The sequence below is a fragment of the Cheilinus undulatus genome, linkage group 4 (genome assembly GCF_018320785.1).
Source record: "Cheilinus undulatus linkage group 4, ASM1832078v1, whole genome shotgun sequence".
NCBI lineage: Eukaryota > Metazoa > Chordata > Actinopteri > Labriformes > Labridae > Cheilinus > Cheilinus undulatus.
In genome coordinates, this window is record NC_054868.1 from 47,379,495 (window position 1) to 47,406,755 (window position 27,261).

Genomic DNA, 27,261 nt, shown 5'->3' on the forward strand with positions numbered 1-27,261 from the left:
TGTATTATTGCTCCGAAAGCAGCCACCATGGGGAGTTAATGGGATAGTCGACGGGTTATTTTCGTTAATATTTAATATCAGAAAGCTATCCATATGCTGCGTTTTGGAGCACACAGTTCACGCCAGTATCCCCAATGCAGTGGATTAAGGGGACCGGGCTTTCAGAGACGGTAGGACGGATACTTTTGTAGAAAACACGGGACGTTAACGTACCTAGCTAAGCTAACAGGCTAACCAAAACTAGCTAACACTCTGGCTAGCTGGCGCTGCAGCCAGTAGAGTGGAAAACGTGCCTTCGCTTTCTTGTTTTGATTGATCTTGGATGGACTGATTCGTTGGTTTTAACCAGTAGGAAAGTTTGCCTTGCTTCTCTAGGAGTTACTTTAGCATGTATATATTTACAAAGTAGGCTTGTGTTGAAGTGTTTTTGCACGCAGGCCCGTCTTGTGTGGTTGTAGAGTTTGTTTCTGTACCCATCCCCCACCGTCTTTGCAGGCCAAGATGAATGAGATTCTCACTTCAAAGCACTGGCATTGGTGGTGGCATTGCTACAAGGCTAGCTAGCTGTCTTAGCTTGTTAACATTACTTGGTTATTTAGAAAACTATGTCCATTCACACGAAGCTTTGTTTTGACAACTGTTGACGCTAGCGTCAAAGCTAGCTGTTAAACTGACGGCTAAAACTTACTGTTGAACTTTAGCAGGGAAATTTAAACACAAAATACTGAACTGTTTGTGGTCGGAATGGCGTCTTAGCTCCTTGTTTAAAGTGAGTTACGGGTTTAACAACAATAACACCAAATTCTATTCGATAGAGATCATGTTATATTAGCTTTTTGCACAAATTTTTTGCTCCTACGTTGATGTTGTCTCTATGTATGTCCACATTTGTTCTGTACCTTGCTTTATTCTACTTCACATAGCTTTTCTACTGATCATATTATGTTATTGTATCTTAGTATGACTACATTCTCCATAAAAATAGTGATCTGACTCATGTGAGATGATCTTTGAGGTCAGATGAACAACCATAGGGTCCTGTTTGACTAATTCCAGAGCTACAGCTAACTTTCTTGTTTCCATCTCAGGGTGAATTGTTTGCCAGCAAAATCAGTGCAAGAGGGGATGATCTGACCTCTGCCTTGAGCAACCAGAGACATGAGTGTTGTCAGAGAATTACATGGGATTGGGTACAGGGGCGGCGGTGGGGTTGTGGCCTCCCTAAGCGGCCCTACCCACTTTACTGAGGATGCTCCGAGACCCCCGGTTCCTGGCGAGGAGGGATCTGATGTGGACCCTCCAGGCCAGTCTGCCAATGCCCGTCCAAACACCCTTTCCCAAACTCTTGGGTATCCCGCATCATCCTCATCATCTAAAATGGGGGATCCATCGAGTTACACACCATCCTCGTCATCAGCGACCCCACGTCGCCCCGATCTGGACTTGGGGTATGAACCCGAGGGCTCGGCGTCACCAACTCCACCTTACCTGAAGTGGGCAGAGTCACTTCACTCTCTCCTAGACGACCAGGAAGGCATCCAGCTGTTTCGGAACTTCCTGAATCAGGAAGGGTGTGCAGACCTTCTCGACTTCTGGTTCGCTTGTTCGGGGTTCAGGAAGACGAGCCAGGAGAGGAGGGCAAAGCTGGCCAAGGTCATCTACAGGAAGTACATTGTAGACGGCAGTGGGATTGTCTCCAGGCAGATCAAAGCAGCCACGAAGAGCTTCATCAGAGACTGTGTGGGAAAGCCGCATCCAGACCCTGCCATGTTTGAACAGGTAATAAAATATAGTTCTCACAAACTTTATGTTTTATCCAAACTGGTCCCAGAATCTGGTCATGTTCAGCCAGGCTTTGGTTGAAGTTTTTGGCATCAACTAATATGAAATATGCTTTACTTTATTGCTATGCAGGCTGACAACTTACAGAAACTGAAAGAGGGTGGTTGGATAGATGATTTATGAAACCCGAAAAGCACCTAATTTAGTTTGATTGCGGTACTTTTTGCTCTTGGCAACAATTGTATTGTGAACCTTTGATCAAGCTAGAAAGCTAAGAAAATTTGTTGTTTTGATGATTTCAAATGTAGTTTTCAAGTATTTTACTTTGCTTTTATTACTTTATTTTGCTCCCAAAACAAAAGCTATACAACAGTTTGAGGTTGACAGAATCTGTAATGCTTTGATCAATTTTGATGCAGCTTTAAACAAAACAATTTATGCTGCATGATTTTGTGTTGACGTGATTGTAATTATACTGGACAACATTGCAGTTGCAATAATGAAATGATACATGAACTGTATCATAAGTCTACTTGCTTGATTATCAAGGATAATTCAGAGAACAGTCATAGTTTTGAAGACTGTCTTTCTCAACTCAAATCATACAAATATTTAGTAGCATAAAAAATACAAAATGTGAAGTTTTCACAGTACTGCTTTCCAAAATAAAGTTCTTTTCTGAAAACAAAGGTACTTCTACAAAGTGCAAATGCAGTGGCATTATTGTAAACTTAAAGGCCTTTCTGCAGGCATTTTTGTAAACATTTTAAGTGCTACTTTATACAAAGCAGCCTTTTATGCAATTATGTAAATGCATAGCCAGACATCGTTATTGCATTTGTGATTAGATCAATTGTGCAGCACTAAATACAGTCTCCATTACCTGAAGATGGATTTTATTGAAAAGCACCAAATCTTTTGGGGTAAAAAAAACAAAGAAACAAACAAAACAGATTCACATTCAAACTTTCAACCCAAAGCTGTAAGGTCTATATTGCATGTCAGTTTCACATCAGTTTATCAGTAGGTAACTTATCAGTTACAACCACTTATCAGTTGTTTTCCATTTTATTGCTGTCATCTGGTATATCCAGCTCCTGAATCAAAAAAAGATTTTCTACTGGGCAGAAGAGGTGGCCATTTAGACAAACTCATGGCCAAACATGAGAGAAATTGATTGCACACATGGAGTCTTGCAACCGAAAGGAGACATGATCAAACAACAGCATCGGCTAAATTGTTATGTTAAACATCAGTATCAAGAGCAGCCCTCGTTTGTACCTTTGTTTTATTTCTAAAACAGACAGAGAGCAGAGGGGTTGATAGCAAAGTAGGAATGCATAATGATGGATTTTTGCCAATTTCTGCTGATACTTAAAGATTTATTTTAGCAGATTCCAACATCAGTACTGATGTATAAGTGTAGTTAAAAGCTAGAAAATACAAAACACTTAAGTTGAAGGAACAGGAAACAAAAAGAAAAAGACTTTAGCTTACATAGGTCTGTTGGTCCTGCCTAAAACTCCATAAACTTATTTGTACATATAGCCGGTATTTACAGTCAATATATCGGTTGTGCGCACTGGAAGAAATTATTCAGTCTGTTGAAAGTGATACAGTGACTTTAAGCAAATGTCTGCAAATGCCAGTATTGTGAATCCCTACAATGAATGGGAATGTTACATTAAATACACAGCAACATGTTGGAACTGAAACATTACCAAAGTATAGTTGCAGTGTAAGCCCTGTTCAAACTTGCACAGAACTCCTGAAAATTTCCTGAATTTACCTGGGTAAGCTGTATGAGTGAATGCGAAGTCTCTCACCCTGACTTTACCTTGAAATAACCCTGCTAACCTTCTAGTATTTTTCCCTTCCCAACACTTTCATTGTCTGACTGCAGGAAACCTGTCTGCTGTGAGGGACATGAGTGAGGAAACGTTTTTGCCTGCTAGACTGCCTAGGAATTTTCAGGGTTGCTTGTGTGAAAAAGGCTCATGTAGTTTTTAAACATTTGCCAGCCTTTTTTGTTCATTAAAAATCAAGAAAATATCCCTTTTCTGGATGCTCAGGACTTGTATTTTCTTATGACAGTGGTTTTAAAATGGTATCATTATTGTTTGATTTTTACAGGTATCATATTGAAGTTTAAAATTCTGTTACAGCAATAACGCTTCGCCGGTTACTTTAGGCTCAGGGTTTGTGATGGACCTGTCATTCATATTCAGCGCAGGAATGTTGTTTCCCCACTGGAAGGAATCTTTAGGGGGCAGGAACTATGGCCCAGGATCTATAACTGGACCTGGCTTCTTGAATTTTAAACAGATATACTACCTGAGGACTCTAAAAGATACTCTGGTTGTTATTTTGTCACTAAAGCTACAAAGGTCTGACTTAATTAAAGTAGTGTTTTTAAACTTGTTGCAAGATATTTGAAGTTTTTAGCTATGAAGGGTTTAAACTATATAAGGGACTAAATCAAGTTTTAGTGTGCAGTATTTCACTCAGTCTCCCACCTGGCCCCTTCAACTGTATTTCCTTACAACTGTACTTCATTACACATCGCTGCTAAACAAAATTACCCAGAATGAGGTTACATAATCACATAATGAACCAATTGAGGCTGGTTTTAGTTTTTTCTTCAGTGAATCTTTTCCAGCACACTCTTACTTTTGTTTCTGTAGCTGTTTTAAGAGTTTTTTTTCTTTTGAGTTGATTTGAAGTCACTTAAAAGTCAGCATTTAAATTTCTGCTCCTATTTAAAAACAAGACACTAAAACAGATTAAAGACTAAATTAAGCTGAAGCTGGTTAAGTGATGTTGATAGCTTTCAGTGTAGTGAATCACTGGGGTGGTGGTGCTGGTATGGGTGCTGATTTGAGTGTATCCCATGAAAATCAAGGGTCTCCTGTAAATCTTTTGTTCCTTGAGAAATAAACAGTTTAAATAATTTTATCATTGAGGCAATACAATCCTCAAATGTCAGCCTGCATTGTTGAAACAGATGAATGTGACCTGTTTAAGTTGAAATACAGAACAAAATAATAGTTATTGTGTTACTTTACACAGATGCCCAAAATAAAAACAGGTCTGGAAAGGTTTCTGGCAGCTCCCCAAGATGTGTTTAAGCTTTAATGGTTTATATTGTTGAATAATTGTAAACGTTTGTATGCACAAAGTAAAATTTCACATTTTAGCAAAAAATCAACTACCATCATTGACACAATCGAGTTCTGATGCTCATGGAAGCTGTACTCTTACATTACAGTATAAAGAATAATCAAGGTTTGTAAAGGGCATTTACTTTTAGATTTTTATTCAGTTTAAAAAATGTAATTTTGTTTATGACTTGATCCCCTTGGAAAAATATGATGTCACCAAACCTGGGAAACAGATTCTTAAAATTCGGAAAGAATAATTAAGAACCCTCACCTCTTTGTCAATCCCTGCTTTGGTCACATCAGTGTGTTTTTACGATCATGCTGTAGCAGCATGTGAGGTTGCTTAATGTGAGATAAAAACGAATAATAATGACAGACAGAAGTGCAGAGGGGATAAAAACTGTTTTTGTTTAGCCTTAGAAATGATGGCTGCAATCTTCTAAACTTGAGCAAGAGGACTGACAAAAAGGCTGACTACAGCAGTATTTTAAAAGATAAACAGTAATGACGACAGTCTAGATCAGGCCTATTCAATTAGCGGCCCGGAGGCCACATGCAGCCCAGTACCAACCCCAAAGTGGCCCAGCTTGTGGTCATGCCCGAGAAGCAGGGGGCAACCTGTTTTGTAAGTTTTCATAAATTCCCATAGTATTTCTAACCATGAATGCAACACTCTGTGGCTAGCAATGCTGACAGAAGTAGTCCCAAGATACCGAGTACAAAACATGTCCTTTACAACTGTAGCTACAACAGTGCTAATTTTGTTTTATGCACTTTAAGATATGCCTGGGTGAGAGGTGTCCAAAATTGTTATTTACAGAATTTCCTTTTATTTTTTCATTCTATTTATTTTATTTTTATTCAAGTGAAAAACATTACTACAACCTCAGGTTATGTTCAAATACAGCTCCATTGTTGTGTTTTTATGCACTTTTTGATGTGCTTTTGTCATGTTACCAAATTTAAAAGGGAAACTATGAATAAAGAGTGCGTATTTTTCGTCAAATTGGTCTGTATTGGTTCAAAATTTGACATTACCAGCTGCTAACTGGGCACCGAACATTTCTGGCTTGGCTACATTTCTTGATTTTAAAATATGGTCTAGTTGAATTTGTAATTGAATTAACCCCTGGCCTAGATTATGATGCGACTGGGGACCTACTAGCCAAAGCCCATTGGAAAAGAACATATTTGGAGGGGAGGATGTTGATGTTTTTAGCAAAATAATAATAATAATAATAATAAAAAAGAATTATTTACAGTTGAAACTGAGGGGTTAAGCTTTCATATGATTTTATTTTGCTCTTCTGTCTGCTATACAGGACATATATAAAGATTTAAGTAAACTTTGAAAGTTTTTGTGGGTTGTCTGAAAAGAAAACCTCAGGTTTTAAGGTTGTTTTCAAACAGTATATAACACAGTCTGAGTTCAGATTCAGAATTTTATTACCTTTTTTGACCACGTTTTAAAATAAATATGTTATCATTTTAAAACGTGGTATCAATGTTTGGAAAATTTGACAACACAGATCATAACATTATGTTGTGTAGCCAGGCTGTGTTGTTTTTGTGTCATGTGTGAGTGAGTATAAGAAGTTCTGAGCAAATAGCAAACCGATTTGAAGACCAAGGTTGTGAAACTGCTTGTACGCTATCGTTTAAGATAAAGTTAAAGTTAAGTATGAGGTTGACTTTAATATGCAAGCAGCACCTCAAAGTCTCATTTAGTTTTGTTTATTGATCGAAGAGTCTAGATTAGTGATCACTGTGTTTGTTTGTCCCAGGCTCAGACTGAGATCCAGGCCATGATGGAGGAGAACACCTACCCATTGTTCCTGAAGTCGGATCTGTACCTGGAGTACACACGGACGGGAGGGGAGAGCCCCAAGCCTAACCCCAGTGATCAGAGCCCCTCATCGGGTCCAGCCAAGGCTGCGCCTGGGTACTTACCCACGCTCGCTGAGGATGAGGAGTGGAGGTGAGCTGATACATCGCTTATAATTAAATCTTGGAAATGTGCTCAAAATGTGTGAAATGTTAATGTTTCTTATGAGTGAGTGATGGATCTAACTTAATCTGCTCTTAGGTGTGGAGGAGGAGGTGTGAGAGAGGAGGAGGAAGAGAAAGATGAAGAGGAGTGTGGAGACACACCAGCTGGTAGGCTGACTCACAGCCTGCTGATGCAGACGGCTCCACAGAGAGCCTCGGCCAACAGGAGGAGGCAGGACAGCAGGGAGTACAGGTATGTTTGAGAAGACAGAGATGGATGGCTATGTTGGTTTCTTTTTTTTCCTCAAGGCATGAAAGTGACATGTTTACCCTACCAGCCAATTACCCCCCACATTTATTGTGTTGGGTTATCTTTAAACCATAAACCGTAATCATTCCACATAAAAACACCTGTTTTTGCAATTCATCCAACACTTTTAAAACAAGAAAATTACTGCTGGTTGTATCTGGTTTTATGATGAAACTTTCAGTTTTGATCTCCTCGTGGTTAAATGATAATTTCCAAGTGTCATAAACTATTTATAGAAACACATTTTGGGAGTGGATTTGTCCTGATCACCAGGAAGTTTGGGTGTGATTTTCCCAGTAGATATTACGGTCCCGTTACCACATACCGTCATCAGTCTTACCAGTATTTTCACTCTAACAGCACAGAGCCATTTGCTCTGATTTTTGTGTGTAAGATGTTGATGATGTTGGTTAATCTAGACAAAAATAGTTTCACTCCATCAAACCTTCACTCAGAGAAATTTTACAAGCTAAGCTTAAGCAACAAAGCAAAAAAGAAACTAGCTACATCAAAATGTATTTTTATCATTAATGTTAGTTTTATTTTTGATATTGGTGTGATTGTTTCATTATGTTTTTGTTATTGTTTTACATCAGACCATTCTATTTTTGTCAATGCCAATTTTGCATGTTTAGCTGGGCTGCAGTCTCTGCAGTGAAATAATGAGCTTTGATTTGTAAATTAGGAGGTAAATTTGGTTTGAAATCATGATTAAATGTTTTGATAACAGTCAAAACATGCTTTCTGATGCTGAATAGAAGTGATGTCTTAGAATAGTCCCCCTGAAATTGTCATTCAAACCAGCTCTTGATCAGCACCACAGAGCAGCACATTAATCTTGACTAACAGCCTAAAACCTTTCCAGCCTTTTTTAATTAAACTTCTAAACATCTTAAATTGGTCTAATAAGCACCTTACTCTGTAAGAAACAATGAATGCTGCAAAGCAGCCAAGATGCAGCTGCTAACAGAGAAAAATGTGTCAATTTAATTGAAGTAAAATTAGTGTATTAGAATGACTTCCTGTGGTCTTTCTGCCTTTTGTGCAGTTTTTCAACATTTTCATTAAAATACAGACACTTTTAGGAAATGGCAGCGACCAGTAGCATTGTAACTTTTAAGTCAGTAAAGTTTAACGCATTACAAATGTAAAAACAGTCAAATGACTGCCATGGTCTGTCTAGTGTAAAACTTGCATAGCCCTATTAATGTGAACTTGTTTAAATTGTAGCAGAGTAGAAGCGTCTTTTATGCATCTGCTTTTTATTTTCAGTCAATGTTAAAACTTTTTCAGACTGATGGTACTGTTTCATGTGAGGATGTTGACAGCTGATATCCAGCTTGTAAATCTACTACAAGCCCCTGGTAGATAATGACCCTCTGATATTTGACTTTAGGCAAAAACTTAAAGGCTAATCCATCACACAGAGTAAATCCACTGCATTACTGAGCTACATACACCTACCCTATTCCATGCTGCATGCTCATTAATGTTTACATGTCAACACATTTCAATGTGAACAAACTACATTATAATCTCTTTTCTCATCATTAGAACATGGCGGGAACCTGTTAACCCCTACTACGCAAACATGGGCTATGCTCGTGCTCCAGCGACCAGTGCCAATGACAGTGAGCAGCAGAGCATGTCGAGTGATGCAGACACACTGTCACTGACCGACAGCAGTGTGTAAGTATTCATGCAGCACATTTTAATCGCTCTGGATTTAAACATGCTCATTACAACACCAAGAACTGTGGAGATCTCTGTTTGATTGCTGTTTGCTTGTGTTTGTTGCAGAGATGGTATTCCTCCATACAGATATCGGAAGCAGCATCGTAAAGAGATGCATGAAAGTGCCAAAGCTAATGGACGTGTGCCCCTACCTCATATACCTGTGAGATTTTTATTTATCTCCCAGATCTTATCATGTTGCATTTATGGTGACATCTACCTCTTGTGACCTCATTAAAATAGAAGTGTAAAATAATACTGTTTCAGACAACCACAAATATCTAGAGAGTGTTTATCTTATCACACAACAAAATGGTAAATCCTCAGCAAGACAATGAGATGTGCAATCAGTTGTAGTCCTCATTATATTTAGTTGTTGATAACGTTCTCATTTTTTAGTATACTGGAGAATTTAAAAGTCTTACCTTAGAGCTCAGTTAATTTTCATATTTCAACATTATGCAGTTTCTGTCAATAATTGCATAAGTAAAATAAAAGTTTGTAACATTTAAATTGCGTTTTTATATTTGTTTTACTTATCATTTATTATATAAATTAAGATAAACTTGGTGATATACTTCGGTCCTGCCATAAGGAGATTTTGTTTCTAGAAACAGACAAATATGCAATTTTTAAAAAACACTTAATGACTGTCAGAATCATACTTAAAACTGCATAATTTAGATTTAAGAAAGAATACCTTTATGATGATACATTTGGTAAATGAGGCCCAATAAGTTTTTTAAATAGTTTTCCTAACTACAGTGTTTAATAGCTTCTTCCTTTATCCCCATGTTTTATTGTTTTCATGTTTTGAGTCATTTAATGTTGTAAACAATCATCCTGGAAATATTTAACAATAGTTTTACATGCAAATTAATGAAAACATCATCTGTGTTTCTCAAATTGGTGTTGTAATAAGGTAAGATGCATGTAACCTTTTTGTTTGTGTCTTTATCCAGCGCACGTACCGCATGCCAAAGGACATCCACGTACAGCCTGAGAGGTTTGCAGCAGAGCTCATCAGCAAGCTGGAGACAGTTCTCAGAGAGAGGGAGGCTCAGGAAAGACTTGAAGAGAGGCTAAAGAGAGTACGACTGGTGAGTTCATCAATGTGTGCTGCTGTAGACTCAAAAAGACTTGATGAATAGTTTTGCTGTGTTTGTTTTTACTAGTGAGGGCTGTGTGATCTGGTTGACAAAGTGGCTCACAGTGACTGGAGCAGCGCTGCACAAAAACACTAATGATATTCCAAGTTACTCTAAATGAACTATGGAAGGTGTTCGATTAAAATTGTATAATTTAAAGGAAGCATTTTGGCATTTAGACAAGTTTTTAATTGCATTTGATTTAAAAATCATGCATATTCCCATCAATGTTGAGGAAAGGTTTAATTTTTAAAGTACAAATGAGTGGCAGGTGTTTGGAAAGCAGAAGTGCGTGATTGTGGATCTGAAAACAGAAAAAAGAAATGGACCCAGTGTGCAATAATCTTAGGCTATATTCACAATGCTCATGTCTGTTTTTGTTTGTTTTTATATTTTTTTTGTTTGGGTGTTCACATAACATTTTAAATACAGCCTGTATGCAGACTGCCTTGTGAACAGGTTGCAGTCCTGAGTCTTAAGCCTCCTAAAATTTAGCTTTAAAGCTTTTTATTTAACTTTGGTGCTGTAGCCATGTCCTTCTCTGGCCACGTACGGCCATTTGTTTTGAAATTATTTAAAAAACAGGTTGGTTACAATACAACCCTACAATTGGTTTGTATAAAAGGGTCAGTTTAATTTATTAAGTGTATTTGTGTGAGGGACAATGTACAAAATTGCATTAGTCTCAAAAAGAGAAAAGATGCTTTGTACCAGATTTAGCTTTCTAGCTATTTTATATCTTTAGTCCCTTGGCAGGTAACCCTAAGTTCTAATGAGGTCTAACACTTCACTGTCCTTGCACTGACTGCCTCCATTACTGCCGATCTCCATGTTTGTTTTCATTGAGTGCAAGACTTTGCCAAACTGTGATGTTATGTGACTTGACTGTTCAGACTCAGTTAAATCCCAGTGGACCGGATATGTATTTGATTGAGTACCACATATGAGCATGCCTTAAATCTGATAAGAAAATGTCAGATTTAATGTGACTTGCACTGTTTACACTGTCAGGATTCAATCCTGCATTCCTATTAGGAGATGAAAATATGGCAAAATATAATAGAAATAACTTAAATCTTTGTTTTGAAGAGTTTTGGCTCTACCAGTGTTGATTTTTCTTTTTTTTTTCTTCCACATTCACAAATAGACTGCTATTTCCGACAGATTTTTTATTTCACTTGCAGTTTTGTGAGAGGATCTGCTGATTTCCGCTTTTGTGTAAGTGTGTCCATACTGGTTTGATAATTTAATGTCATGTTAAAGAGGAAATCTTTGTCTTTTTATCCAAACAGGAAGAAGAGGGTGACGATGCTGACATCTCCATGACAACCTCCATGTCTTCTCATAGCATACCACTCCCCCTCCCCTCATCTTTTCCACCTCTCTACGGCGCCCGATACTCAGAGACCACTGCTAACTCGGCCACGGTCGCCACGTATGGCGGTCTTGTTGCCATGGGAGATTCCCACGACGAGGACCCGGAATCTATCCTGGATGAGCACGTGCAGCGTGTGATGAAAACGCCAGGCTGCCAATCGCCAGGGGCAACCAACAGCACCTTAGGAGGAGGTCGACACTCTCCCCCCAAATCATCACGTTCGCCCGATGGCGGGATCGGCCCTCCTCACTTCCCGCCACACCGAGGAGGAGGTCACACTCTGCCGATTCCTGGAGTCAAAAGTAAGAGGCTGTGGGGCTGAAGGGGCGGGCTCACTGATTATTTCTCTTATTGTTTCTGTCAGAGTTCTGGACTAATTGCTATTCCCAGCAGATTGGATGCCTTTATTTTCTCCTTATCTTGCAGCTGTCAAAGTAAAGCAATTGTTCTCCTAATTTTCTTTTATCTAATTATCATAAACAAATATGGAGAGACACAAACTCAACAGTACGTTAGATCCACATCATTCTCTGACCTCACTGCCCTCATTGAAGCTTTCCTCAGACCACAGGCAAATCAGATTTGGTTTCCAAATCAGATCTTTTGTACTGGCAGTCTGCTGTTTTTTTTCCAAGTGATGAGAAGGGATTAGTACAGAAACACAAATGGCATAAATCTGCACACACAAGTCAAGGACAAATTTAACAAAGCCATATCAGTTTGAGTCTTTTCTGTTGTATTCAACAAACTTTAGTTTGCTGCTGTGGTTTGGTAACTGTTTTTTCTGATTCAATAGGCAAAACTGCCATGACATTTGTTAATTTATGAATTTATTTATTAAGCCAGTTTGATAAAATGCATTGATGCTAAAAACAAAAAATATGGGCTGGCAGTTTAAACATTAGTTTCTGCCAATGGAGCCTGTTGATCTTAAATATCACAGCATAGATGAATAGATATACAAGGGCTGAACAATTACCGTATTTTCCGCACTATAAGGCGCACCGCATTATAAGGCGCACCTTCAATGAATGACATATTTTAAAACTTTTTCCATATATAAGGCGCACCGCATTATAAGGCGCTACAGTAGAGGCTGGGGTTACGTTATGCATCCATTAGACGGTGCTGCGCTAAAGGGAATGTCAACAAAACAGTCAGATAGGTCAGTCAAACTTTATTAATAGATTACAAATCAGCTTTCTGACAACTCCATTCACTCCCAAAATGAATAAACAACTGTTTTATTATTTTCTCCGAGGTAAAGTATTAGTATTTTCGTGACACAGTTTATCTTTTAACAACAGCAAGGTATAACATGTAGTGCAACATTTATATCACATAGTGGAGGGGAACTTTTCCTCCATTCAGTAAACACGTAAAAAACATTCTGATGCTGTTACGGTAAATTAAACGTTAGTGCAATAAAAAATATAGTAACACTCGTAATAGTGCAAAGCAATAACAATAACAATAATAACTCAAATAATAACTCTAAAGCAATAGCATAATAACTCAATGTTGTTCACGCGTTAATGTCCATATTCACAATATGACCAACCTTGTTCAACTGTAAACACACAAAAGAAACACGTAAAGCTCACTTTATCAGTTCATTCCTCATCTACGAATCCCTCGAATTCTGCACCGCGCACTACTTCTTCTACGGGGGAAAATGGAGTCGGCGGCTGCTTACCGTAGTTGCGAGACCTGTTGCGGCTCAATATTGATCCATATATAAGGCGCACCGGATTATAAGGCGCATGGTCAGCTTTTGAAAAAATTGAAGGCTCTTAGGTGCGCCTTATAGTGCGGAAAATACGGTAATTCAGTTGTGATTTTGTCTTCTCATGATAATGAAAACAAGGTAATAAGGATTAATAGATTACTGAGCTGCATGCCATACTTTGCTGATAATGAAATTTATGCAGATCTGTACAGCCAATAATGTGACGCATCATTAAGCTCACGCGATGATGCTGGGCATGCGCCAACAACAAACTCAACATATTGGCTGTTTGGGAGAAGTGTGAGGTGTGGGAACAAGACAGCAGAGTAGCTGTTTGCATCGCTTGTAAAATACATGTGATGTGAGGAGGAGCACGACAACACGTCTTTATTTTGCATCTAAAAAAAAACGTCACCCTGATGACGACAAGGACTTTCTTAAGATAAAGAATGACAAAACTTTGCGCCAGGGAAAACTCGTCAACAGCCTCTACTTAAGTCATCTGACAAAGCTAAAAAATACAGCAGCGACCACCCAGAGGTAAGGAGCTGAACAGGAAAATTGTTGAATTTATAGCTCTTGATAATCAGCCTTTCAGCGTGGTGGAATATATAGGCTTCCGCGGGCTAATGATGCATTTAAAGCCCGGCTACGTTATACCTAACCGGCATTTATAGCCTTACCTGAACCGCAAAACTTTGTTTCCAGTCACGTAGAGAAGCTCTTCGTTAAAGCTAAACATATTAGCTTCACCACGGATATATGGACATCAAGTGTCTATCCATTTAGCATGTTGAGCCTCACTGCCTCAGTGGATAGATGAGGATGCACTCTTGAAAAGCCTACTCTGCACTTACAGGAGTGCTCACTCAGCAGCTGCAGTTGCAGCCGCTTGTAATAACATGTTTTGGATATGGGAAATAGAGAAAAAGAGCGTGCATGTACTGCTACATGACAGAGCCAAACATGGCAAAAGCAATGACAGACTTCTGTGTGCCAAGTCTCCTGTGCATGGTGCACACTCTGCAGGTGTCCTGTCTCCAGCATTGGAGATGAGGGTGTCACTGTGTTGTTACAGAGCTGTTTACAGTGAAATGCCCATTAAACTTGGTTTCTTAGTTAGTTTGTGCTGTTTAAAGCAGGATCAGGAGAACTACTTCAGTTGAAGGTTTATTTCTTTTGTTCATCTTGAGTCTCAAAAATTTAAAAGCAAATTTAAGCTCTGAACTATAGCTAGATTTTTTGCATTTAAGAATCTGTCTTTTTGTTGTTGTTGTTTTTTAAAGCCCTTTGTCAGGAGTATCTCAGGGAGCCATCCCGCAAACTGGCTGAGTAATAAGGAGAATCAATCTAAATTTATAAGCTATTGCTTTTTAGCACTGTGGAGCTCAGTGTCAGCAGCTTATTTTACTGCTGTTTATTGCCCTAAAAGATGCAGATGACTTTGGCTGTACTGTTAAAAATACGTGTAAGCATGTAATGCCCATGTAACCCAAAGACAGTACTGTAAGTTTTTCATTAGGGTATGGCTGTATTTGACAAATAACAATACATCCTTCATTTCTGATAAAAAAAAAATCAAATTTTTTGTCTGTTTAAAAAAAAAAAAAAAAAAAGACCAATATTTACAAATATCAATATTTAGAAAAAATATTTGTAGTACAGGGGATGTGAGCCTGATCTACTCTTCGCAGTGTGACTAACATTATCAGCTAGCTCCACCAGCCTTCATTCCTCTTTGCAGATTAATATCATGCTTTGGCCTCATTTTTCTTTGGTGAAATAGTTATTTATTAGTTGAGAAATTGAAGGATACCGCTAACCTTTCCTCCAAGGCATAGAAAAAGTGACCAAAGTCAGTCCTTGTTTAATAAAGATGTTTTTAGGAAATATATGAGCCACAGCTGTGGATGCGGGCTCTGAAGTTGTGGATTTATGGGAGATAGATTGATCAACAGACTTTAGTGATTCTAAAGGAAATTCAGGCTTCAAATGTTCAGTTTACACACACAGAATAGGCAAGAAATATTATGAGACTGCAACAAAAGATGACAAATTTCTGAATCAAAGGTTTCATTGTATCATAGTTTGTTAATTTGTTCTTCTGTAGCTGTGTCCTGTTTTAAATGTGATTAAAGAGAGTCCATTAAATAATCAGGTGTCCTTTTGTGCTTATCCGTCTCAGGTATGCATCACCACAAGCAGCCGTATCATCACAGAGGAAGAGAAGGGCCGGAGGAGGTGGGCTCTAGGTCTCAGGGCAACTTCCTGTGGAACGGGGACCCAGCCAACCAGTACGCTGGGAGAAGTCGTAACTATGCTGACGGAGCTGGAGCCAGCACGCTGGAGGGCATGGGTTACAGGTAAGCTGCTAAGGGTGACTGTGGTCACATTTTCAAGGTCTCAATGAACTAAATTTGCTGTATTCAGTGCAGACTACCTCACCTGCTGTGTTTGTGTTATCTTTTTGCTCTGCAGTAGTAAAGGCAGCACGCTATCACGGCGAGGTTGTAAGAAGTCATCGGAGTCATCAGGCAAAGGTGATGAGAGTGGGCGTGGCTTGGAGGGCCAAGTACCTCTGGAGGACCTGGAGAGAAACCAGAAGATTCTCCAGTGGATGATGGACGGAGACCGACAAAGGAAGAGCTCACACAGGTGAGTTATCATGCATTAACTTCTTTGTTTAATATAAAACGTTCTCTCCTGCTGAGATAGCTTCAAAGATGGTTTATTTTTCTTATTTATTGGAATAATTTGGCTTATTTCAATTAAATCAGATATAAGAGTAAGATTGGCATTCATCCTGTGTCACATTGAATGGATTAGACACATAGTCAATGATTTATTCTCTTCTCTCTACCACTATTTCTGTCACAAACACTTTAGAAGCCCCTTAAACATTGCCTGGATTGAATATGGTTCTAGGTCATTTCTATGTCCTGCCATGATGCTAATTTGTTTTTTTTTTTCCCTGTGTCTCTCCAGCAGCAGCACCAGCAGCTCCAGGAGAACAGTAGCCAGCAGCGAGTCACCACGTCCAACATCAGTGGAGCGACCTGGAGCCGTGCACCCTTGGGTCTCTGCCCAGCTGCGTAACAACCCCTCCTCAGTGTCCCCTGCCCTCCCAAGCTCTGGCCCTGCCCAGGTCCAGCCCTCGCACCCTTTCATCCAGGACCCAGCCATGCCCCCCAACCCAGCTCCCAACCCACTCACCCAGCTGGAGGAGGCTAGGAGGAGGCTGGAGGAGGAGAGGAGGAGGAACGCACTACAGCAAGCCAAGCAGAGGTAGATGTACATCCCAAAAACACATCTTTTATAGAGGTTTAGCTGTTTCTTTTTTCTCCAGTTGACATTATTTTTCTCTCCTGAAGGCATAAGTCTGGTAAGCGCCAAGTGTGTGAGAACATGACCGTTGCTTACTACTTCTGTGGAGAGCCAATCCCATATCGAACATCAGTGAAAGGCCGGGTGGTGACTCTGGGCCAGTTCAAGGAGCTGCTTACCAAAAAGGGCCATTACAGGTAAGAACATCAAGCAAAATTTATTTAGAGAGTTGATGTTGTGTGGGAATCCTGAAAACACACATAAAATGAAATAACCTACACTAGAATTCAGAATTTAGAGTCAGAAAATGTCAGGGTTATTTTCTTTCTTTTTGTGAAAAATCTTATATTCTGGCAACATCTGAATTCTTAAACATACACATTCTGGTTGGTAATAAATGATGTTTGATTTTTTTTTTCATTGAATTCTTTTGGTTAAATGATAATTTGTGGAATTAATGGCAAAGAATGCTTTGAAGGAGGTGCTGACAGAAGGATGCAAGTTGGAGGAAATTTGTCTAGATTGATGATGACATGATCGGGAATGGTTGGCAGGGGCAAAATTATTATGAGGCGACTTGCAAGAAAGCACCTAAGTTTTTATACTTGGTTGTAGCTGCTTAGACTGTTCACAAGATGCGGAATTTAAGCCCGATATGGGGCTAGATTTGTCTCCCCTGACGATCATTGGTGCATGTTCCGAGTGGAGCCTTGTTGCAATCGATTATATGCTGAATAATCCTCATGTGGGTGATGTTAACCTGATTATTTTACTGCTCCAATCACGTCGTAGTCTTCCAGATCCCGAATCTGTTTGATATTTACGATCCTAGGCCGTAGTGCCTGTGTACTACCTACAATAACCAATTAGAGTGAGCAGACTAGGTAGCGTCACCTGCCAGATTATGCGTACTTTACCTGCTCACAAACACAGCTGTACCTTCTTTCCAGTCAGGATTTCATCCTGATTCTTTCCTTGCTTTATGGTTTTTGCTGCACCTGTAACGCATGCCAGGATAGCATGCAGATAGCATGATAGCATGCATGTGGAAGCACAGCAAGATGGTATCGGCAGACATGTAATTGTCTGGGGGTTTTAAGTCATGTGATCAGACGAGGTCATTGGCAGATCGTCAAGTGTGTGGTCTTCAGTGATATGAGTCTGGCTGAGTTACCTAGTGAGTGTGTTCAGAGGATTAGAGATGGAAAAATCGCTTAAAATTTTCATTATGTCTGTGGTCTTCCACATTTTTTAAAATTTAAGATTTGAAAATCATCTAGTGTGTGGTTATCCTTAGTTCTACACTAAATCTAAAAAAGCGTGGATTCCATGGTGCAAAAATTGCCTCTAACTTTTCTCTTTTTGCATCTGAAAAAGTCTGAAAATATTACGGTAAAATCAGGTGTGTAAAATGCATTTTCAATACCTACTTTTCATCTCAAAAGCTAACTTAAATGCACCACTACTGTAGTACACTGAACACTACCTGAGGCTATTAAAATGTATACCACATCAGCATTTGCAAGCAGCTGCTTTAGTGCTTTAAAATTCCTGGGATACATGGTCAGACCAGTCTGATAGCGCCACTTTCTATATGCCCTTACTAATTCATAAACCAGGATTTAAATAAAGATTTGGTATACTGTAAGGTCAGTAAACCTTGTGGAGTGCTGGTTAATAGCAAAGACTCCTCTATTAAAGACAAGTGACCAGCAGAGGTAGGCAGCATGGCTTGTGAGCTTTGAGTCTCTACTTTGTGACTGTTACTGTAAGCTCAAGCCTAAGGTATGTTTCTGTGTCAAAGCTATTGTGTAGGCAGGACCAGAGCTCCATATACCACCGGACCCTATCCACAAAGTCCAACCATGTAGCCACCACGCACCTCCTCAAAAATGCTTTGAAACAGCACGAATGCAAACCCGTAGTACTCGGTGACTGCCAGTCTCTGAGTTAATGGCTTTTGCACACCAAGAGTGACACGGATAAATGGCACAAAAATAGGAATAATTCTAAAGTGAAATTTGTCACACTTTTCTACGCAGAAAGAAGCAGCATGGTTTTCCAAATAAATTATGCACATTCTAAAAATCATTTGTGCTACTAAAGTCTGTAGTTTGTTTTGTGCTATCCTCTGGTTAACTGAGATGCATTACAGTGGAAGATATAATGAGGTTCTTGTCTCTCTCTCCTGCGGGTCTGTGCTTAACAGGACTGTTATGAACAGGCAGGAGGTCGGTGCTGTTTTATTTCACAGTGTCATAATCAGCACTGCTCCTTCTTTACAGCCACGTTTGCTGGAAGGAGGGACCAACTTTTCATTCATTCTGTAAACTTAATAAAATGTGTCACTTTTGTTGGGGGTCTGACAGGAGTAGTAATATGAAGGAAGCTGATTGACCTGGAGCAGTGAATATTAAAAAGACAAATCTCACTGATGAGCTGTGACAGTGTTTACAGAAAGAAGTTTTGTAAACTTTTCAAGTAAAGGTGCGGACTGGCTGTCTGAGTTAAAAAGAGATTTTGTTGTAATCAACTCAAGCTGAGCAGAGAGCACATTTGTTTCACATGGACATGTGTCAGGCTGCCAATTGCCTGTCTTTCCTGACCGCTAACTAGGCTACATAATACCAGTTAAAAAACTAAAATAGCTTCCCACTGGATACAGATAAAAAGTTATATGAAAAGGGGAAATCATCATGCAGTGTTATGGAGAGGAGGGCACTTTTGCTTTGTAACTCATCTACCATAGGCAGCAAGCAGCCTTTTGATTGGTCAGATGTGTGCTCGTTTGGGGCGAATCATGGTCTGATGAAATATTAGCTGCTATTTTGCACAGGGAAATAATATTATTGGTTTGAACAACTTTATTTATTTGTCTAGCACCTTTCATACACAAGACATGTCGCCCAAAGTGCTTTACAGGGAACAGACAGATGGCAAAGATCAATAAAACAAAAAAGAACAAAAGGATAGGAAGATAGGAATAGAATAAAACAAACTGAGGAAATAAAATCAATACAGTAAAGAGACTAAAATATTAAAAAGTCAGTAAAATATAAAATCATACGTTAAACAATGATAACACTAGGTAAAAATATAAAATAACAGTCAAAATTATCTCATGACAAAAGCCAAATTAAAAAGATGCGTCTTTAGTTTTCTTTTATAAGCATCAATGAAGCTGGTCAGTCTAATGTCCAGGATGACTGAATTCCAAAGTTTTGGGCATAAATACAGAAAGCTCTCTCTCCTAATTAGGTGTGACTTCATTGCACAAAAAAATAACACGTCTGGTGTTCAAGGGCCTTAATCTCTGCAGGTATGTTGGTGTACTCTGATGTGAGACAAATGGCTGCAGACAGCTGTACAAGTCAAATCTGCTTGGAGACATCCAAAAAATATCAGACAAGCATTTCCACATCTGAACAAGTGCAGTGTCCTCTTTCTCCTTTTTGCAAAAGCTTCACCTGCTGCTCAATATTTATCAGCACTGACTGTCACATTATACACTTGGTTTAAGTAGCCATGGTTTCCTGTACACAAACAAGTAGAAAATTTGGCAGCAGAACCGGGAACTTGCCTAAAAACCGCTCTGCCAAGTAATGAATGGGCTGAGTATTGCGAAGCGGCATGATCACACTAGGCTACTCTGACACAGAGTTGACACAGAGGCATTAACCAGACTTAAGACGTTAACTATCATAAAATACCGCAGAAAAAACAGCTCCACAGAAATTGCACATCTTAGACTTTGTTTATCGCACAGGCAGTTGTATGTAGAAAGGAGGATAATATAAACCTTTATTCCCTTTAGAAACCAAAAAAATTAAACTGTTTAAATCTCTTACTAGTGCACCTTAGATACTGGATTTGAGGTGAATTAGATTTAAAAACGTCTAGTACCCTTGTTTCTTCTAAATAACCAAGCATTTCTGTTTTTCGTGTGCAGGTTCTACTTTAAGAAAGTGAGCGACGAGTTCGACTGTGGTGTGGTGTTCGAAGAGGTTCGTGACGATGACGCCATTTTGCCCATCTTTGAGGAGAAGATCATCGGGAAAGTGGAGAAGGTTGACTGAAGTTTTGGCACCAGGAAGATGACAACGATCATTGAAATTTAAAAAGGAAATCTGAAGAGAACTTTGGGATGGAATAGAGATTCAGCTGTGAGGATAAACGTACGAAAGAAAGTTGAAAGGTGGACGAAGCAATGTGTGACAGAAGGGAGATGGAGCTGCGTGGTGGAAGCTCGAGTATTAAGGAGATGGTTAATTTTATGGCATATCTGGATATCTGCATCATGCCTGGATCAAACACACAAACAGCGAAGAAGCTCGACCAGATGTAACAGAGGCGAAGGAGAGGAACATTAAATATCACCCATCTCGTCTCCACTGTGGATATACGAGGAGCGCTGTTAAAATCTGATGTCTGTCCAGTCTTCCTCTGTGATGGATGTAAAGGGTGAGGGGACTGCTGGAAGGAGAGAGGAGTAAGTAGTCTTCCACTTCTGCTCTGGAGGAGTCTGTCCTCCGCAGACCATTACGATGCTGCTACATTACCACGGAAACTCTTCAATCGGTGCTTCGGGACAGTAAAGAAAGCGTTTTTTCTGTTCCATTCGGGAGTATCGCTGCCTTTTGCTGTCTCCGTTCCTCATCAGCCGGTGACAAGAAAAGAGGACGGAGGATTTTAGGAGGAGTGGAACTTTCTCCTGCTTCTCCTCTTGTCGACGTCATAGCCTCAAACAGAAACTTATCTCACCGTGATTCCTAGATGTCATGTAGTGATCTCACACAGCCGCTATGTTCTCACAACGGTTCTCCACACAACTTGTTTACCAAAGCTACATATTTTTGATAAGGCAAGTATCCTAGCTACTTGTTTCATTTTATTTGAATTGTCTATGTACAAGGCAGGTACTATTACTTATTAATGCAGCCTAATTTCGTTATATCTCGACTTTAATGTTGTATTATTGTGTATGTTTTGAAGCTAGTTCATTAGTCATTTCAGGGCAGCCTTTGTTTCTCCTCTTAAAACACACATTCACCTCAGTTCTGTGACGTTCAAGTGTGCGGTTTAATTCTCCAATGTATGGAAGCCCATTTATCCCACTTAAAAAAGAAAAAAAGAGGTAATTAATTTAACCAAATGTATGGAAAGTCTGCGATAATAAGAGGAAATTGTGAGGTAGAAAATTCAACTGAAATAAAAAGTCCAAATTATGAGATAAAAATGTTAAAATGGGATGAAAGGAATAATCATGACAAAGTAAGTCAGTTGAAAATAAAGTCAAAATTAAAGGACAAAATTTTGAAATTAGTAAGTCATAAGTATTAGTCACTGATATAACTGATAATTTTTTATTTTATATCTCACAATTAAGCCTTTTTATTTAATAATTTGACTTTTAAATGGAGAATTTCAACCTTTTTTTCCTTGATCTTGACCTTTTATCTCATAATTTCAACTTTTGAATTCATAATTTAACTTCTTATTTCATAGTTTTGTCTTTTTATCTTAATTTCAGCTTTTTGTCTTGTTATTATGACTTTTTCCCATAGTTTTGAATATCTAACTCCTATTTTTTGACTTTTTATTTCATAATTTCAACCATTTTACTCATAATTTTAACCATTTTGCTCACAATTCTGAGTTTTTAACCCATAATTTTCACTTTTTCTCATCATTTTGACTTTTATCTCACAATTATAAATTACTGTCATAATTCTGCATTTTTTTCTCATGATTTCATCTTCTATGTTAACTTAATTTCTCATAAGTTCAACTACTGCTCATCACTTTGACTTACTATCTCACATTTTGCCTATTTATCTGATAATTATGACTTACTATCTCATAATTTCTACTTCAGATTTAAATGTCTTTTTTATATTTACCTAACAAACCTATTTTTACTCTTTTAAGTGATGGAAATGTGCTTCCATACCAACACGATGGGTTTTAATTACAGAATTTTTTTTTTCCAGCTTCAAAAATTCTCACGAGCGCACATTAACGTGTGCTGTCTCTGACCACAGTATCTGTTGTTTTCTAACGGGTCTCACCTCATGTTTTGTTTTGTTTTTTTTTTGTGTAACTCCAAGCTCAGTCTAGGTGCCTGCCCACCTGCCTGCCTGGCCAGTGCCATTACTATCTAGAAAGCTTAACCTGAAGCGTGTTTGTGAGTGTTAAAGCCTGTGTCATGTACGCCTGAACTCAGCCAAAGAGCATAACGTGCGTCCCTTAAGCCTGCATCATGCTTGTGTCTGTGCAGTCCACGTCTACGAGTATAAAATCACTTTTTCTATAATGAGCAGAAGGGAATCATCTGTGCACCTTCTTATAGATTGTACATTTATGGACCTTAAACTAAGATTAAAATCTACATCTTGCTCTGAAAGTATAGGTGATAATTTCTCTTTTTTCCTTGCTGCAGTAAGATAAGAACATTCATATCAATTTAATGTGTATTGCGAAGTACAGTTGTGTGAATGTCGGATACTTGTCGATACCACATTTTTCAAACAAAAACTAGCTGTTTTAATAAGGCTGTATCGTAAAGCTCTGACGCTTTGAAAACTGGATCTATTTCGCAAGACAGGTGCTTAGGAGAGGATTGAATCCATCAGTAATTGCATGCAAACTCTGCAGTGTTTAAATAGCACAAAAACAAATGAGTGCAATTTAGACCGTGTGCAGGAGTTTGTGTGTAAGGTGCTTAGGACTTCTATTTTTGTTGCCGTGCTGTTTAAACGGGTATCAATATTGTCTGCTTTTACTACAATCATATCTGATACTAAATTCTAGTATCATTACCATATTACAAATACTAAGCTACAGCCAGTAGTAGCACAGTGGGAACAGCTAGCCTGGCTTTTGTATTAATTCAGTACAATTCTGTTGTACATGCTGAGAGTTTTTATTATTGAATATTCTCTGGATGCATCAAATCACCTGTTAACCTCATTTATTACTGGCGTGATAGCAGCAGATAAGAACATTTCTACCGATATTTACTCCAGTATGCCGGCTGTATTTTTCATCTGTATTTATGAATATGTTTGAGGAGTTTTAGGCTGGGCCAGCAGACCTACTTCAGCTGAAATCTTTGTTCATCCTTGAAATTTAAAATGTGTTTTAAGGACTGAAGTTCTGGGTCTGAACTACATTTTTAGCTAAGTTAAATCTGGAAATATAGGCATATTGGCACAAATCCGACATTATGTGTCCCTAGTCATTGTACCAGTTTCTCAAACCTTATTCACACTTGTAAACAATTCTGAAAATTTACCTGGATGAGCTGCATGTGTGAACGTAAACAGCAGGGTTTTTGACCCAAACTTCACCTTGAATTTCCATGCTGGCCCGTTACTGTTTTCTCCTCTCCCATCCCTCCACTGACTGACAGGCAGACTGTGAGGGACGAGTGTGAACAAACAAGTCAGGAGGTTTTCTTGGCATGTGTGAAAAGGGCTCTAGACCTTAAAGGGACAGTGTCTAACTATTTACTTTTATTGATCAAATGGCAAATTATTTTCATGGTTCCAACTTTTCTCAGCAAGCCAAAAGAAAGCTCATCCAACAACTCAAAGTGAAGTGCTCAAACTGCATAGAGAGTCCAGAACTAAAAGACTTTTAGCTTTTAGTCCTTGAAGGTGCCACATTTAGAAATGGGCAGGGATTTTCAAATATTTGAATTAATGCCTTAATTTATATATATTAAAAAAAGATTTCTTGCAGAATTGTACCACCACACACCCTCCTTTTTGCTGTTCCTATCAGCCACAATGTCATAGCTATTCAAGGCAGACAGACCACGAGCTACCTGAGAGTGAAATGATGGCATATGACCGTGTAGAAGAAAAGTTTGTATGCGATTAACCTTGTTTTAAGAAATTCACCACACTCCTAGAGTGTCACAGCGATGTCTCTGATTGGTGGAGCCAGCCGTTACCTGTGAAACGTGCATGTTCGGCCAAACTTAGCCATCTTTTTTAGCTACAGACAATTTAAATGGGGAAATAGTGATTAATGACCATGTGTAAGACACAAACTTTGTTTTAGGAAAACATTGGCAGATTCCACCATAACACATTAATTTTGTCTGCTAGGTAATTTTAACGATCCTAGAAAGAGTGGCGCGATAACTGTTGAGCTCTGTCACCTGATTAGTGAATACAAAAATTCAGTGGAAGTATTCATATTTTACCTAGGCAGTCAGAAGCAAGTGGTGAAAGTCTGGCAAAAATAGGATAATTGCAGCAAGTATGGGTTAAGAAGTACAAAAAAGGGTAAATGTGTAGCAGAAAAAAGGTGAAAAGCAGTTGAAAAGTGGCAAAATGGGTTTTAAATAGCAAAAATAGGTCTAAATAAGTGGTGAAAAGGGGTTAAAAGTGGCAAAATGGGATAAAAGCAGCAAATATGGGTTAAGAAATGCAAAAAAATGGCAAATATGGGCAGAAAAAAAGGTGAAAAGCAGTTGAAAAGTGGCAAAAACTGTTTAGTAGTGGCATGAAATGGATAGTTATGTAGTGAAAAGGCATTAAAATATCAAACTGGTTAAAATTTTAAAAAAAAATAAAATGATGTAATGTGGAAACAAATGTGGCATAAAAGGGACACACAGTGAAGAAAAGTGGATAAAAAGCAACACAAATGATTGATTTGAATATCAGAGCCAATTATAGCTTGACACTCTTTTCTGTTAGCTACTGTTAGCCAGGATGCTAGTTGTCCAATACACATAAATTGGTTTCATGAATAAATCACGACTGTGGAGGGTCCATTTTACCGGGTATGTTCAGTACTATCAGATTATTTAAGTTAAGAATTGAAGTTGAGCAATGCCATATCTTTTAGTCTGTTAATGGAAAATTTTATATATTAAAATCAACCCATTTAGACCCAAGGCTGTCCTAAAAAACCCTCTAAAACCTACGTATTGTTTTTAAAACAACCAACAAAAACCTGAGGGTTTTCACAAAGTTTCAACATTTACTACAATATTTCACATGAATGATGTAAGAAATCAATACATTTGAAAGCATAAGAACCTCGCCTTTACCTGTAAATAACGCCCTAAAACTTGCTGATGTCGTTTAACCAATTAAGCACTAAACTTTAGCTGAAGTATCTGCTGTCACATCGCAGTCTGGGTCGCCATTGTTGGACTAAAACGCTGCTTTATTGCTCCCCAAACTCAGGTTGTTAGCATCATCTGTCAACTGTAAAAACTTTTTCATCCATCAACTTGAAACACTGGATGCTAAAAGAGCTGAACCATAATATTTGTATCCTATCTGCCTTCTAGCATGTATTTTAACAATGAGCCTGCAGTTTGTTTGCCATATGTCTAAAAAGCAGTGTGATTGTCTGAAACAGACATTACTTCGAGTTTTAAAGAAAGAAACACACCAGCGTTTAATCTGGTGTTAAAGGTTCATCACACAAATGCTGCATCCGCTCTTAATGGGTTAAGTTAGCAAGCTTTTCCTGGTTCATCTTTTTGAATCATCCAATTTTCCTTGAATGATCGCCACTGAATTTCCAAGCATTTACTAGAAATGCACATCCCCAGCTGCTGTGTTGGTCCTTTGGATGTTTTTTTTTTTTTTTTTTTTTTTTTTAAATAAAGCCAGGCTAGAAGATTCTGATGACGTGTTTATGCTAAGCTAATCTCACTGCTGACTGGCTGTAGCTTCATGAATGCACAGAAATGGAGAAAGTATCAGTGTAGCTTCAGTAAGACAGCTCATAAGCACATCTTTAACCACGGTTTGTCGATGTATACCTTCAAACTTCACTGCAGTAAGGCCCTGAGGTCGTAAAGCCGACGATGCACCGATCACACACCAGCTACGTAAGCTGAATGTAATTTGACTTTTTAAACTTTGAACCTCAACAGAAATCCCTTGGCTGGTCACCACGTCTGTCCTCAGTAGTGATCTCATGCTGGTTGTTTTGTGTTATCTATGCTGGTAGTTTATTGAATGTGTTCATCAAACAAAGAGATCCTACGGAGCGTCCCGCAGGAATGTCGAACACAGTTTGTCCAGGGCTGCTGCCCGGTAAGGGAAACAGGATCGTAAAACGTATTTGTCCTTACTTCAACCCATTATGCCTTCAGTATGAAAATTAAAATTTAGATATGTATTTGTTTATAAAAAAAATGTAATTTTAATAATCACCAAGCATGTTCTTTATAAGGAATGTTTTCCTGATGAGTTGAATTATCTATTTTGTTTTAATGTTTATGAACCGCTAAGGCCCTCTGATTTATTTTATCTGTTAGAGAGAAAGCCCAGGGAACGTTGGATGACAACATATGTTAAGAGTTGTTTCTTGTGATTATGATTCGATGGACAAAAGCAAACGACTGCGTCTGTTGTGTTGTCGGTTTGTGTGAAACACAGTGCCTTTATCATGTTATCTTTGGAAATACCTTTATTGAACCAATCCATGCTTTTTAATAGATCTTTTTATTTACACTCAGTCCCGTTGTTTTTTTTTGTTTGTTTTTTAGCTGCAGTCATGCTCGCTCACTTCTGTTCTTAGATCCTCTGCTGTAAATATGTACATTATCATTTCATATGTGTCTTCAGACCTGCACCACATGTCCACGGTGTTTCTGTTTTTCAAAGGCAAACGCCAAGATGTCACTGTGCTGGTTCCACTTGTACATTTCTTTTAAAAAGGTACTTCAT

At 38.6% G+C, this 27,261-nt stretch overlaps 1 protein-coding gene across 3 annotated transcripts; it reads left to right on the forward strand.

Moving 5' to 3' along the window:
- Positions 1–27,261, forward strand: LOC121508151 (axin-1-like). Of its 3 annotated transcripts, none has more exons than XM_041784735.1 (13): positions 1–170; positions 1,089–1,779; positions 6,728–6,921; positions 7,030–7,185; positions 8,797–8,931; positions 9,043–9,139; positions 9,939–10,076; positions 11,417–11,804; positions 15,417–15,594; positions 15,710–15,886; positions 16,217–16,516; positions 16,603–16,752; positions 20,505–27,261. In XM_041784735.1, the coding sequence occupies exons 2-13, from the start codon at positions 1,159–1,161 to the stop codon at positions 20,629–20,631; spliced, it is 2,661 nt and encodes an 886-aa protein (XP_041640669.1). In that variant the 5' UTR covers positions 1–170; positions 1,089–1,158; the 3' UTR covers positions 20,632–27,261. The 3 variants fall into 3 exon arrangements, with proteins under 3 accessions (XP_041640669.1, XP_041640671.1, XP_041640670.1); XM_041784737.1 differs by having other exon boundaries at positions 16,220–16,516; XM_041784736.1 differs by lacking the exon at positions 1–170 and adding an exon at positions 275–348.

What these genes read in the sequence shown, in the direction of transcription:
- LOC121508151 (XM_041784735.1), top strand. Translation starts at nt 1,159, where the DNA reads ATGAGTGTTGTCAGAGAATTACATGGGATTGGGTACAGGGGCGGCGGT. An exon ending in GCCGATTCCTGGAGTCAAAA is followed by an intron (nt 11,805 to 15,416) that starts GTAAGAGGCTGT and finishes TATCCGTCTCAG; the next exon opens with GTATGCATCACCACAAGCAG. An exon ending in CAAAGGAAGAGCTCACACAG is followed by an intron (nt 15,887 to 16,216) that starts GTGAGTTATCAT and finishes GTGTCTCTCCAG; the next exon opens with CAGCAGCACCAGCAGCTCCA.